At 37.3% G+C, this 15,488-nt stretch overlaps 2 protein-coding genes across 4 annotated transcripts; both read left to right on the forward strand.

The window, feature by feature from the left end:
* Window positions 1-254: 254 nt before the first annotated feature.
* On the forward strand, window positions 255-11,659 carry LOC145914748 (exocyst complex component 1-like). Of its 3 annotated transcripts, XM_083002582.1 has the most exons (24): window positions 255-446; window positions 602-732; window positions 824-919; window positions 1,017-1,086; window positions 1,165-1,244; window positions 1,332-1,487; window positions 1,801-1,992; window positions 2,292-2,424; window positions 2,672-2,781; window positions 2,955-3,104; window positions 3,446-3,530; window positions 3,772-3,885; window positions 4,684-4,785; window positions 5,003-5,112; window positions 5,175-5,282; window positions 5,612-5,676; window positions 6,380-6,403; window positions 7,639-7,656; window positions 8,322-8,457; window positions 8,639-8,716; window positions 9,214-9,397; window positions 9,883-10,082; window positions 10,406-10,603; window positions 11,186-11,659. In XM_083002582.1, exons 1-24 carry the CDS (start codon window positions 320-322, stop codon window positions 11,336-11,338), a joined length of 2,820 nt encoding a protein of 939 aa, XP_082858708.1. In that variant the 5' UTR covers window positions 255-319; the 3' UTR covers window positions 11,339-11,659. The 3 variants fall into 3 exon arrangements, with proteins under 3 accessions (XP_082858708.1, XP_082858709.1, XP_082858710.1); XM_083002583.1 differs by lacking the exon at window positions 7,639-7,656; XM_083002584.1 differs by lacking the exon at window positions 3,772-3,885.
* A 1,352-nt stretch (window positions 11,660-13,011) lies between these two features.
* On the forward strand, window positions 13,012-15,204 carry LOC145913636 (ferroportin-like). The gene is made up of 2 exons (XM_083001361.1): window positions 13,012-14,193; window positions 14,257-15,204. The coding sequence occupies exons 1-2, from the start codon at window positions 13,085-13,087 to the stop codon at window positions 14,834-14,836; spliced, it is 1,689 nt and encodes a 562-aa protein (XP_082857487.1). The 5' UTR covers window positions 13,012-13,084; the 3' UTR covers window positions 14,837-15,204.
* The last annotated feature ends 284 nt before the right edge of the window (window positions 15,205-15,488 follow it).

The following is a 15,488-nucleotide window of genomic DNA, read 5'->3' on the forward strand; positions in this document are numbered from 1 at the left end:
TTCAATATATATTTCTTTTTTTGTTATTAATAGTATTTATATTTATAATAAAATAAATTATAAAAAATAATCTCTTCTTGGCCGGCATTGATGTTTTTGATGTCTATGCAGAATGTTTAGATTAGATTAGAAGGAAAAGCATTTGCCGACTGGGACTGAAAAATGAAGCTGTTTGTTAAAGAGATAGTGTTTTTTACTGGAAATTTTATTTAATATTAATCTCAAATGAACTTAAAGTTAACCCATTTAGACGTTGGAGGTAAATTTGCCCTAAGTGCAATTTTTGGTGGATAGATTGGATGATAATTTAAAATTGTAAATGGCTGCTATCAAGCACTCTTTGCAACGAGATGTGTTTACCAAAAACCAAGAAAGGCTACTTGGAGTTGTTCATGTTGGAAAGTCTGGTGGGAAAAAGAAGAAATCATCTTTTCTTTGTGCTTCAGGTAATAAAGCGTTTAATAATAATGTAGTCAGACTCGACCTGTTTCTACAGAGTCCATATGTGATTGTACAGATGTAAGTAATGCATTAACCCTCATCAAACTGAAACCGTTTTTCTGGAACTTCCATTTCTTTTCAATACAATTGCCTTTTGCAGTAACCATTGAACGCCCTGTAGAGGTTTCCATTTGTAAAATCAAGCGACAAGAGAAAGGTGAAACATACAAGAAACAGAAGACATGGCAGTTAAAGGAATTAAAGAGTGTTAATGGAAAAGAATCTGACAAGGTATCACATATGTGTATTTTGATGTTGGGGTAAACTGTAAAATATTTTTTTCAATTTTGTTTTTGACACAAATACATGAAACAATTTGCAGCAAACAACAGAATTTGATCTGCAGTTTGAGAAAAATTTCAAGTGGTCTGCAAGTAGTGTTGCTGAAAAACACGCTTTCCTGCAGTGCTTGTTCAAAGTAAGTTTGTTTTAAATACATGTAATGTGAAGTGCAAACGACAAAAAGGTATTTTTTTGTTTCGTGCATGTTTTCATTCTGGTAATGTCTTTTTAAGCTTTGTCACCGATACCTGCCAAGACAGTCACGACCAATTTTTGAAAACATTCCCCAAAGTTTATTAGAAGGTGAAGTATGTTGCCACATTATCTCTTGTAACAACAAACCTATTAGTAATTAAATTCAAACTTAATTTTTATCAAAAGTTGCAGTATCTGGTACGGAAACTGGAAGAGGTGTGAGCAACTTACCTGGCCAAGATGAAGAAGCACTGGAAGATTACCAGGTAGAACATGTTTGAATGAATTAAAGCTGTTGTTTCTGGATAAAAATTACTTCTTTTGGTGTTTATTTATATGCTGCTTGGTTTTAGGCACTCACTGACCAGGAAGAGGCTGATTTGGAGCGAATGATATCAGAATGTGAATATGCAATCAGCGATGCTGAAGCTTTCTCTAACTCCCTGTCTCGAGACTTATCTGTTCTTGATGGACAAAATATACATTCCATTATGGGGTCGGAGGCACAGGTATAACAAGATTTGTGTCACCATGCAACTATTTGTGTGTTTAATATTCGCCACGATTGCCAGCACCGAATAGTAACATATAAAAGCATAGCATGGACTTGTAGCAGTGGTAAGAAATAATAATTTCCAGAACGGTTGAATTTACATAAAAAAACTAAAGCAGTGTGTTTTTGTATACAAAGTGAGATTCCTTAAATAAGTGAATAAATTGATGTTTCTCATGATCTTGCTGGAATTTTGGTCCCGACCATACCATCTTACTTTTACCGCTGGTGAGTAGCGCTTGTGATTTTATTGGTTGTATCATTCTCAGGTGAATTCACTCATGTTGTTGTTGGACAATGCCTTAACCGAAGTGTCAACAATCGAGTCACGCTTGGACGAGTATGACCTGATGGTTGGGGCGATTGCATCTCAGATGGGACAAATGAAAAACCAAGAATCCTTCATCCAGATCACAAACAAAAACCACACGAGACTCCTAGAAGAACTTGACAAATTAGTGGTATGTATCTATGGTATCATACATAAAGTTGCATTTGATGGGAAAATTCATTTATGAGCCTTGTGAAGAGACAAAGTTGCGCCTATTGATGACAATCTGTATTGTCCAATGTTAAGTAAACCCGTTCGTCCGAAAGTTTTAGTGCAGTATATGTTGTGTTACAGTCAGTTACTCCACTTCTTACCTGCTATCCTGACTATTAAATTTGCTTACCACACAGTTGTGGTTGTTCAAAAATGTTATGTTACTGTTATTTTTACTTTCTTTGGCAAGAAGTTTAACGATATATACACTGTCAGATGCAACTTGATCTGTCCAAAGGCCATGTTAAAGCTCTGAGGGAGGCTAATTTAAAGCAGGACAGTGGAATTGAAGCTTGTACAAGTGCTGCTGAGGCACTGCAACAAGCCATGGAAGTGGAATTACCAAAAGGTGTTTAAATTTTTCCATTGTTCTGCAATAGTGGTGGTTTGTTTTGTCTAAACATAAAATTCAAAGGCACTTTAGTCACTGGGTGGGCATTTTTTTATTTTTATAGTTTTGTGCAAAATTTTCAGTAATGCTGCCAGTTCTATTTGCATGGACACTAATTCAAAGTTAAATGTAATGATTTTGTATTTTCAACATGTTACATTGTGTTTCTATATTCATTAAACATTATATATTTCTGTGGTTTAAGGTCTTTCCAAACTGCAAGCAGTAACTGAGCAGCAGAAGTTGTTTGACGGTCTGCGTCAAATGTTTGCAAAGAGACTTTATGAACATTTAATCACAGTGTTTACAAAACAGGTAAATTACTGAATTTAAGGGCAAAAAAATTTGCACAAACGTTATGTATTCCTAAAACACAGCCCTGGTTATTCACAAAAATGGCAACTCTATATGACTGGGCACTGTGATCTACTTTTTAAATTAGCGTTAAATGGTTCATTATACAAAATAGTTTTTTGTGGTTTTTCCAGGGAAATGAACACCCTTCAGGCTTGTCAAAACACAAGGATGAACTAAAACTTCCCAAACACTTTCCGTATCATCGTGACCTGCTTCCATACAAACAACTTATCCTATGGTTGAAAGTTGCAGACAAGACCAAGTACACCCAACTCTGCACTGTAAGTGTAAATCTGTTTATTCGACCGCTCCCTGTTGTCACCAAATTTGAATAAAACGCACACCACCACAAAAACCTCGCGACTCACATGGAAAACTTTGCGCTCATCTTTTTAAATAGGAATAATACCAAGTTAACAGTAAGATCTTTAACTTTTTAAATGTCAGGCAAAAGAAAATGTATAAGGTACAATAACACAGATAATGAAAGGGTTATGGAGGTATCTGTGTGCTGTATGTGTTTATGATTATTGGTAAATATATTGTGAGTATGCAGAAAAGGTGATTCTTGCCGTTTCTTCACAACTTTTAAATACATCAGGTGATAATGTCCACTTTCCAGGTTTACACCCAAAATCTTAACAAGTTGTACTCTCAAGAAATCCAGGACTTTTTATCAGTTGCCAAGCAACGGTTTATCCACCAAGGTAACCAAAATATTGAATGTTTTCCTGGAATAATCAACTATTTTTGTTCTGTTTTGTTTTTTGCTTGTGTGTTTTTGTGCAAGGGCAAGATTGCAGGAAAGTTGTTCATTAACTTAAATGACAAACACTTTTATTTAAAAATTTGAAAATGCTACTTACATTTTGAAGTGTTAATCAAGATTAACCTGACAAAAGCCCCTGTAATTTTGCTTTATGATTACATTTACTTTGTGCTGACCAGCTAACATTGACGAAGAAATAGGCAGCGCGGCATTGAGGGCAACGTCTCGTTCCACTTTGGCTCTCAATTCAGCTGGTCTTGATCCACAGTCCCGCCGACTTACGTTAAGCAAAAGTAGATTACTGTAGTGGTGCTTGGTGTAGACTGTAAACTTTGCTTAGCTTCTTGTTGGTTGATGCTCTGTAGCTTTCTATATCGGACCAGATTGTTCACCATCACTGTTTAAATTGGTCTTTTGCAAGGTTAATTATTGGTATCTTGAAAAAAATGTAGTAATTTGTGTAAATGTGGCACTTGTTTTCTTGAGGGATGATAATCTAGACTTATCACAAATTGTCTTTCAAGAAAGCGCATGTTTTTTTTTGTTTTTGTTTTCTAAATTACTAATTTGTTTGATTTTCTAAACACATCTTACTTTTCTTGGTAACAATTTCATTCAGAAACTTCATCACTTTCAAAGGTTTACAGTTTTTGCATGTATTGGACAAACATTGCATGGAACGTAGTTGGTGACAAGTTACTATTTTCACTCCCTCAAAACTAATTATTGCTCGATACTGGGTTGGGCAGAATAGCTGGCATGTTTGCATGCAGCTAATAGTTTAACACCTGGCATGTATAAACTTCTAAGGTGGTGTAGTTAACATATTTCTGTAGTTATGACATTTCATGCATTGTTTTTAACATTACAAGATAGTGTTATTTTTGAATAACAGTTTGTTTGACTAACAACAAAACAATGTGGTTACAGTGAAATTTGTTTTAATATTTACTGTGTAACATATATAAATGGTAGTTTCAATTGCCATATTTCTAACAGAATATATTGGGGCCAGTTTCAATACTTTTTGAAATAATTTTTTTCTTGTAGACTTCAGTTGTTTAAATAAACAAAATTGTGTTTTTTTTTAGAACTCAGTTCAAGCATTAAGAACTTGTCAGGGTCGTCACAAAATCTTGCCGTTAAGGAAAAAAAGAAAATTTTTGGTTCCACGCAAAGTTTGGCTTTAAAACGTAATCAATGTTTGACAAACTTTAAAATTCTGTTTACACCAATTTTGTTGTTTAGATTTTTCAATTAACTATTCGAGATGCCAAGTATTTCAATGTTCCAGGTGTAAGCCGTACCACAATGCTTTTGCATTTTATTAAAATTATAGAGTTTTTCACTAAGAGTTTTAGTCTGAAACAAGTTTATAAAATTACCAATAGGCATTTTACTTTTTTTCAGCAAAAACCAAAAAGCTTCGTATAGGTATAAAAAAGCGTGGGCTAGGTGGTAGCAGAGAGTCACTTGCTACATCTGACTTTGAATTATCAGATCGTGAAAAATTCAGTTCCGTGAGTAAATTGGTTTAATATAAAAAGTTGCGACATCATTAGTAAACTCTGACTTTATGCAGACCTTCCGCGAGGTGCTCAGTGAACTGGAACCAACTTGTCAGGACGAAGAGAGGTTTTTAACCAAGTTTTTTCATCTCAATGTAGAAAGTGCCGATACCATGATGCCTGTGAGTTTAGAAATGTATCCAGATTTTTTAATTACAATATATTGATACAACTTCAATGTTTTAAATTGTTTGAAATAAGATGTTTCAGCAAGTTAATTGCAAAAAGAAATCAATTTCGTCTTCATGGGTGTCATCAGTTTCATTTTCAAATAGCCTTCAATGTATATACAATGATATCCACTATTAAAAAATGATACTTGTGATGATACCACTATTAAAAAAATTTGGTTTAAAATCTCAGGTAACTGAACACTGTGTTGCTTTTTAAGTATCTGAATTTTTGACATTAATCGCATTGAATTGTGTAATCTTTGGTGAAATTTTAATAGGGAGGATCTGATGATGAAGAAGACGACACAGAACAAGGAGTTGCAAGCAGAAAAAAATATCAAGAGTAAGTGAGACTAAGTATTATGTCGGTTTAGAAAATAACATATAAAGTTACAGTAACACAGCATAAATTGTGTGCATAGGCGCCTAGTCCAGGCGACCCCGCAGGTTTTTCAAAAAAAAAAGAGTGGCTCTAACGCACGTCTGTCCGCACCATGTAACTCGTCGCATTCCTAACGTTCTAAGAAAAAACACCTAAAAACAATGTGTTTCTTATGCGACGCACACAAAATATGGTGACCTAGTTTCGCTTACGTAACTGACATCGGTTGTTGCAACGTCAGTCTCGCAGTATGATATGCCAACTGGTACTTATTGGTTGTGTCGTAGACCGATCTCGTGTGTTCATCGTTAACGCCGCCCTTTTGGCTAATACGCCTCATGTATTGAAATTCAAACACAGTTTTTCGATCCTTGATGACGTCATAGTAACAAATATGACGTCATAACATAGCCGCCCCCCCCCTACAAAAATGAAAACTAGGCGCCTATGATTGTGTGTTTGTCTTGGTTCATAATTTGTTTCCATTCTTGTGAGTTAAACCAGTTTTGATAGAAAAGTTGTGATGGTGGATTTTGTGTTTGTTGTCTCAAGATTTTGTTGCCATTCTAATACGTTAGTGGAAGAGATTAAATAAAACCAATTCGTAATTTAATTTTGTATTTGAATATTTCATTTTTTTTATTGAACAATTTTTGCTTTACAGGGTTCAAGTTACCAAAGACATCAGGTAAGTTTATTTTGGTCACACAGTTTATTTCAGATAGTATTTAAAATACTGTTTCTTTGTTTCTTTTAGATGTAAATTTTAGTGTGTCACTGTTGTGTGTGTAGTAATTTGTATTGTAGCACAGTTTCAGTCAGTAGATTTTTGTGCAATAAATGAGTGAGTGTTTAAATTAAATTAACCTCGTCACAGCAAAATTAGTTTTAAGATATACACTTTTACTTTGTATTTAAAAACTACTTTTAAAAATAAGTGTAAAGATTTTGAATGTTGGTTACTCATGTATAACATACCATCATTTTTGCCCTGTTTCTTTAAAAACTGTTTCCACTAGATTTGCATAAAAAGGTTTGTTTGTTAAAAATTTACTGGAATTACCCAAGTTTATGAAGATAGCTGCCAATGATTTGATTAATTGTGTACTTTGTACTGATGATTCAGTTTGTATAAGCAAATATAAGTCTATTTAGGACAAACTCTACCCTGCAAGGTTATCTTCTCAATCAAATCATTGGAATATAATTGCAATCGAAATGTATTTTTAAATATTTAACAAAATAACTGTTAGGTAGAAATGTGTGCTAAAATCGTGCAAACGGGTGGCAAATATTAACCATACCATTGCTGCCTTGTACAAAGTGTAATAACAAATGTCCAACATTATTCGTGACAATGTAGACACTCTTTTCTGGCATCCGTGATTAGCACGGCTTTCCTCCAACCTGTGAAACAGTTAAGCGGTCGTATGAGAAAATTGTGAGTAACGTCTCCACCAGTTGAATGGTTTATTTTCGAGGAAACTTTGATTGTTTTGACTCCAGTGGTTGGAGCGTCAAACCTCGCATGGGAAAACTGTAACTAAGTCCTTGGCCTTGACATTGTATGTTGGCATCAGGGGTCAAGCACTTTGTTTGACTGATTTTGGTATTTTACAAACCCCTGGCACTTGTTATGTACACACTAATGGTTGTCATGCTTTATTAACAATGGATAAACTAAAAATAAATTATTTGTATTCATGCCTAATTTAAAACAAACATGGTTGTGAATATACTAAAGTCCAGTCAAAAAAGTATCTAACTTGGGTCTGCCAAACAATGTATAGGCCAATGACCCAGTACAATGAACATTGATCATTGTTGCCATGACAATGCATCTGTGAATCTCTGTTGGTCTCTGTAGTTTGAGTTCAAACCCTCTGAGACTTCTGTCTATTTAATGTGTTTATGATTTTGAAGGCTAAAGGAAGGGGCATGGTAAGTTGTCGAGTCTGCTGACTCCCTTTCAGGCAATCGATTGCACGAAAATCTTTTCCAGAAATTGCGCTTGAATTTTCTCCTTGTTTGATCTTTTTACTTCCTTAAGTTTCAGGTTTCGTGGCTTTTGTCTTAATTTGATTTTTAATTACTGGTTTTCACGGAATTTTTCAGCATGTGTGTGAAATTTTCTTTTCAATCTCCATGTGTGTGAGATGCAATTGCTTATGTATAATTTGGTCACTTTTCATCTACTTGGCCAATAAAAAATAATATTACTATCTTTCACACTAATTGACTTCAAATATATTTCTTTAACAACTGCTTCAAATAATAAAATAATTAATTCAAATTCAACATTTTGTAGCAAGTTTGGTGCTATGCTAGAATAAAAAAAAAATTTCTTCCCAATTTTTTGAAAAAACCTCCATCTGTACTTGAAATAACTGATTTATGTTAATTGTAAAATACATTCACTGGGAAAAAACAAGTAATATAAGTACTTTTTGTTTAAAGGGTAGTAAAATTAAAAAATATGCTGCTCTTTAGCAAAATCAGATCGACCAAAAATAAATAAATTGTGAAAACAAATTTAGTGGACTGTTGTAAGTCAAACATTATGTACAAGGTTAAACACATTTAAATCTTGTTTTTCACAACAAAAGGCGAATGATGACTGAAATATTTTCTATTGTGGAATCTGAATTATCACAATTGGTTGCGTTTGGTGAAGAACTTGATCCACTCAATTCTCTTAACATGCTTGTAGTCATCGGACAACGTGTAGCACAAGCACATCAGGTTAGTAATTTTATTTTTTGAAATCTCTTTAGTGCAAATGCCCTTAACCTAATGCACTTTTCTTGAATGAGAAACAATACATTACAAAACGCGAGAACATGGCTATAAGATATAGTAATTACAAAAACAAACTATTTTTGATCCTTTTTTCGTCACCTTTACCCCAATTTCATCTTTGTAGGACAACGATGGCTCATTCTTGGCCAAGATGTTGGGGAACTGTCTCATCGAAGTCAAGAGGAATTTCGACAACTTTGTGGTACTTCAATATATCTTCTAGTGAAATTCCGAGTAGTAGTTCTCACATTACAACTTTAAGCGTGTAGGAACGTGTGTGTATTGGAGTAGATCGTGTGTATTAAGGCATCATGGCACACGATTTTTCGGTAATCGCATTTGCGCAAGGAGATCAGACATAAAAGTGTGCGACATAACCAATCTCGAGCTTTTTTATGAATGAAAAGTCTGTTGTTGCATATAAAGTAAAGTAGTGGTTCTCATACGGCAGTAGCGCACTTACAACGCACCGAGTCATAGATTTGTTTCAATCCAATTCCAATGACTTAACTTGTTAGTTGTCTTCATTTTCTCTCCACAAAACTCCAGTTTTCAGGAGTGCGTCGCGATACATACATTGCTTATTGTTACGCAACAGTTTACGCAGAATGACCCAGCATTGAAAGACCTTTTTATTGTTTGGTTTCCGATAGTCAGCAAAATATTTGCAAATTTTAAGGCCTTGATTTTTTTTCACAGAGACACAAAGTGGAAGTAGTGGAGGACGCTCACCTTGGAAAGAACAAGAAATGCGGAATTCTTCCCTTCGTGCAAGAGTTTGAGGATTTTGTCGAACTTGCCGAGAGCATTTTCCGTGAAAGTGAGAGACGGAATGATATCGACAAAGCTTACAAGACCCTCATCAAAGCCGTATTCGAAGCGAGTAAGTAAAAGCACCGACTGGTAATTTCCCTTTATCATGTGATTTTAAGACGTATGAAATTTTATCATAGATTTTGTTAAAAACATTTTACCTGTAAAAGCTGAATAACCATGTATACCATCGCCTGACTACTGATGAATAATGCATTAAAATTATGGACGTCGACTGCAAAGTGGAATGAATGGCCAGTTGGCCGAGACAACCGTAGTTAGTCATTAGCTGCACTTATGCACGTCGAGACCTGATATCTCGATACTGTGCGCACTGTTTGCAGCTTACTGATCATTGGCCCATTTGCTACATAATAATAAAAATCAGAGTGTCGCAGCGGCAAATCAAAGTGTCATTTTGTATTTTTTTATCGAAAAACCTAGTTTGTATTTTACTAAAACATTGGTTTTTCTTCCACCTGACTCACAGTAAGGCACTTATAGACATTTTTGCTCATGGAATCGTAAGATTTTAATTCATAAATTTACCCCCAGTCGAACGGGTTGCGGGCGAGAGCCATAAGACGCCACCGGAAGTTGTGATGTTCATGAATTATCACCACCTTCTTAATTGTCTGTCGAGCCTCAAAATCGCGTCACTCGACCAGGAGAAGAAAGATGTTAAAACAAGATACAACACCTACCTACAGAACTACGTCAACAGCATGCTGGGAAGGCCTCTTGAGAAATTAAGTGTGCGTACTTTTATTTTCTATATATCAGTTGCCATACGATATAGGCCGGTAATGGATACACTGTGTAGGAATCGACTAAACATTGCTTATTTGTACAGTGATATCAATTCCCAGCGATTTAAATGCGTTATTTTTTCAGGATTATAATGTTGTTTTTAAATCGGGATGTTATATCAAAAATGTTCACTAGGTTTGTATTTATTTATATATGAACCACTGAAATGCCACATCGCTTAGTGCACACATTGCTTCATTTAAATTGATAAAGATTTAATTTTCATTTTTCTGTGATATTTTATCAGTTGCTCTTTTCTTTCTTGCAGAATTTCTTCGAAGGTGTTGAACAAGTAATAGAGACAGGTGTGCGACCCGAGGAAGTCGGATTTCAACTCAAGTTCAGCAAGCAAGAATTGCGTAAAAGCATCAAGGAATACAGTGGGAAGGATGTTAAGAAGGGGTTGGAATCGTTGCACCACAAAATCGTCAAACACACGGCTGAGAATGAGAACCGATTACTCAGGGTAAAAAGTAGTTGTTTGCTGATCCAAGGTATATGGCAGAGGTCGGTCGCATCCAGCCCGCCCAGCAAAAATATCAGGCTCTTGGCCTATTACGAATTGCAGCTGCTGTATGACCCTACCATTGGTGTTGCAGTATATAGTACATAGTAATATAATCCGTTATTAACAGTCATGAAAACGACATTGTCTGAGGACAGAATATATCGACCCGCTGATACATTGCAGAGTATCGTTGGTTTTTTGAAATACGATTCTCATGAAAAAAGTTGTTGGTTAATAATCTTTTGTGTAATTTGTAATTAGTTGTATTTAATTAAACTGAAAGATTTGTGTACAATTTTTACACTGAAACGAATTGCTGTTGGATTCTACAAATTCAAACTCTAACTTTTACCATCGTTGTACAGTAAAAATATTCGCTACAGAGGAAAAGACAAATTAGATTAAATACATTTGCACAGATTAGAAAAAGCCCAAAACCAACTTGTGTTTTACGATAAACTGCTTTAATTACTGAACCGTGTTGCATATGCATGACTGACTCCACTGTCTACTTAACCGTGCGTCCATTGTTTCTTGCAGGTTGTTTGGCAACACATGCAGGAGGAATTCATCCGACAATACAAGAGGTTTGAGGATCTCATTTCCAAATGCTATCCAGACTCCAACATTAAACTCGAATTCACGATTGAGAACGTCCTCGATTACTTCTCAGAAATCGCATACAGCCAGTAAAGGGTATTTAACAGGAAAATACCTCCATCGAAAGTGCTTTACTGATGATCTTTCATTTTCACTTCTGGAATGTTGTTTGAATCGGGTGTTAAAAAACACTCCAGTGTCGGTGTTTTTTTGAAGAAAATTTCGCTTGGAGTATAACTTCTAACATATAGATGTCGCGTTATAGTTTATATGCGGCCAAGACCGCACGGTAGCGGATTATTTATATTATTGTGCTCTGTTGCTTCGTATTATCTCCACTGATCTTCGTGCAATCACTTGACGCCAGATTTGCTTCCTTCAATATTCTGACGAAATATACACGCGAATATCACAGGTTTTTCGCATGAAAAAGCCGAAGCACAGAAGAGAGACCGCAACGTGGAAAACCTGACTCGGCAGTAAATTGGGTGGCAATGTTACGGTTGACCTGTTTCGGTTACGCTGCGTCATGTTGGTGAGTTGCAAGAAACGCACCGCGCTCTGAGTGTAGATGCCTCCCACGGTAACTCACCATGTCTTGTGTTAATTCACAGCAAAATGTTCAAATTTTGTATTTGAACTCACTGGGACCATGTGATCAGACACGAGCTTTGCAAGCGCTTGTGTTAATTACGTAACTGGACAAAGATTTGCTACTAGGGCAGTAATTCCCAACCTTTTTGTGGTTGCGTACCAATTGGAGGTAAAACAATTTCGACGCGTTTCACCTAGTTGAGTGTTATAAAGTAACATAGGGGATGAAGTACATACATTTTAAGATTACCTACGATGTTTTAAATTCCAACTATATCTGAAAAGTACGGAATGGTGCTCGCGGATAACACTGTACTATAGGGTATCCTTTATTATCAGTTGTTTATTTGTAAATACATAATACTACGTTCTGCATATACGCAGCCGTTAGCTGAAGCAAAGAACGCCCGCAGCGATCGGCTGGTTACAGTTGGTCGGTTTTACGTTTTCAGCGTTTACCGTTGCAGCAAAAAAATGCCAGTCAAAATTCCTCGTCGCCAACACGCAAGGAATCGGGCGAGTCAGCAAGTTTGGTTCAGGGCGTTTCGCTTCTCTCGCCAACAACACGGCGAGAAGTTGTACGGACGAGCTGAAAGACGGGAAATCGCCTGGTTTGGGTGTAGGGATTGCATAGTGTTGTTACTTAACTTGCCATCATGTTAAACAGAGCAGGAAAAAAATAAAGCTTTCTTCTTGAACAGGTTACAAATTAAGGACCGAGGGAGGCGAATTAAACATGTTTTTGCGGTTTGGGCAATTTGTTAACCGTGCTTGTTGGTACTCGTCAAAGACTTTGTGCAGCGAAAGGTTTTATAGTTGCGAAAGCTTACGTTTTTTTGCAACGACTTTGATATCACTCAGAATGTTTACAATATTTTGGGAGAATGTTTCCAATGGTCTGTACTGTTTCATTATCACTATGGTTGACTGTAGTTTTGTAGCAATAAACACATACTGAACTATGTGGTCACATGTTGTTGTGGGACAAGTTCGTACAAAAACATCTGGTTTTCCACAAGCAACAGATAATTGAACGCCAGATAATTTCCGTTAGAAGCGTTCTTTAGTTTTAGTTCGACATATTTGGTAAACAGAAGAGATTTTTGTGATCATGGATTCTTTCTAATTGCTGTTGCTAAATATATTTTTCTTTTTTTGAAATGTCCAGATCATTGTTTTCAAATAAAAACAGGTTGTTTGTCTAGTTGTAAAAGTGTGCAACTCGACGCCCAATAAAGACATAACATGGTCTCCACGTCGCTCATCATCTACATCGGGCACTTCCTATCATCATGGGGAGACCGGATGTGGTATTTCGCAATTCCGCTTTTCCTCCTGGATCTTGATCCTTCTTCCCTCTTCCTTACCGCGGCGTACGGCCTCACGCTTGCAGCGAGCGTCTTACTCTTTGCTCCTCTGGTGGGCGACTGGATCGACAAACGACCTCGCTTGTATGCAGTCACTGTAACACTTGTCATCCAGAACTTTGCAGTGGCCAGCAGCGCCATTATACTCATTATAAACCGGGAGTTAGGCGACCGTGAAGCAAGTTACGCTTGGGCTGTGCAGACCAGTGCCATTTTACTCGGAGCTATAGGACTTTTGGCCAGCACAGGGACGGGTATCATCTTACAGAAGGACTGGATCGTGGTTGTGTCCGCCGGAAAGACTGACTTCCTCGCTGATCTCAATGCAATGGTGAGAAGAATAGATTTGGTCACCAAGATCCTCTCTCCGCTTGCCTGCGGTCAAATCATGGCATTGACGTCGTTGACAGGAGGAGCTTACTTTATTGTGGCCTGGAACATGTGCTCAATGGTGACTGAATACTGGCTTCTGAGAATTGTTTATAAACGCACCCCTGCACTCAAAACTAAGGGCGATCCAGACGAGGATGACGAGGAAGCGGTGGAGATGCTTAAGAACGGCAATGGGGAGAACGACGAGAAACCGAAAAAGAAAAAGAAAAAGAAGGAAAAGAAAGAAGAGCCGGTTTGGCGTAAGATGTTCGGCTTCATAATTGTCATTAAGGATGGCTGGAAGTTGTACATGGCACAGAGTATCACCAAAGCTGGGGTCGGGCTGGCCTTGCTCTTTCTTACCGTTCTCAACTTTGGCTACGTCACCACGTCTTACGCATACAATCAGTGCTTCAGCGAATTTATGGTTGGAATTCTTCTTGCCGCCTCCGCTGTTGCCGGGATAGGCGGTACGTACGCATTTCCTGTCATGAGAACCAAACTGGGACTGGTAAAAACGGGTGTGTGGTCTGGGGTGTTTCAAACACTCACACTTGTGCCTTGTCTGATATCTCTCTTCGTGCCGGGAAGTCCGTTCTTTATCTACACTGGAGAATCTGCCTTAACATTAGAGGAAACCTTGTATGAGGTGCTCGAGAAGGAATTACAAATAGCCACAACCCCAGCCCTTGACTTTGTTCCGTTAAACGCGACCAACAACATGTCGATGCCAACGATGCCGAGTATCACAGAGATGGCTGAGGCATTTGCTACAACACCAGCAGAGATGGAAAATAATCACGGTCTGACGCCAAAGATCTTCTTTAAGTGTCTTAAGGGCATCACTCCTCCACCCTCTTTCCTCTCACTCTCGCTCCTCCTCAGTGGAATCATCATCGCCCGAGCCGGACTCTGGGGATTCGATCTCACGGTGACGCAGCTCATCCAGGAGAATGTCCTGGAAAAGGAGCGCGGGATTGTTAACGGTGTTCAGACCTCCCTCAGTATGTCCATGGATATGATTGGTTACATTCTGGTCCTTTTCCTGCCACGGCCAAAACAATTTGGTATTCTGGTAGTTGTGTCTTCTTTGGCAGTTGTGTTAGGGCATGCACTTTACGCTGTTTTCGCCTCCAAAGCCGAGCTTGCTGTTTTTGATAAGGGTGGCGTCATCAACGCCAAGAAAAAGAACAAACCTTCCGCAGCCGAAACTTCTGCTGAGAACGGGGGAGACGTTGTGGAAGAGGTTGCAGCCTAGGAATTGAAATACCACGTGCATTTGGCACGGCGCACTGGTGTTTTTGCAACAGTTACAGCAAAGGATTTGTTCCTCGAACAGTTACTTTAAATAAACAAGCGTTAATCTGGGTTTCAACGAAACCTAAACGAAATTAGACCATTTTATTTTTGTTTACCAAATCGTGCATTTTTTGGAAAGAGTTCAACTGTACAAAATATTTTCTTTTGTCAAACACTGCTGATCAACTGTTTAGCACAAAAACTGTCAACGTAGGCCTATTTCTGTAACTAATTTTCTTGACTTTCTTCTTTGATGTGTTACTGCCAATAACAGAGTGTTGTTTTGTGGTTTCGCTGTTGATATAGTAAAACAGACTACTAGCAACATATCAGTTTCTGGTTGTGGAATTAATGACATTTTAAAGCGCAGACCACGTATCAATTACCAAACTGTTTACTAACAACACACAGGGAATTTTCATAACTAAATCATGAAATAAGAAGGATTTTCCTTTGAAAACCAATTTGTTCCACGATTAAGGGTCACGACCTATTGTTTGAAAAACTCTAAAATGTAGTACTTTATAGGGGGTGTCCCTCTAGGTGATTTTTTGTTTGAACCTAATTTGTCGAAATGAAAGTGAAACGATACCCTGTACTTAAAACGTTAT

This window comes from Ascidia mentula, chromosome 9, assembly GCF_947561715.1.
Source record: "Ascidia mentula chromosome 9, kaAscMent1.1, whole genome shotgun sequence".
In the NCBI taxonomy this organism is placed as follows: domain Eukaryota; kingdom Metazoa; phylum Chordata; class Ascidiacea; order Phlebobranchia; family Ascidiidae; genus Ascidia; species Ascidia mentula.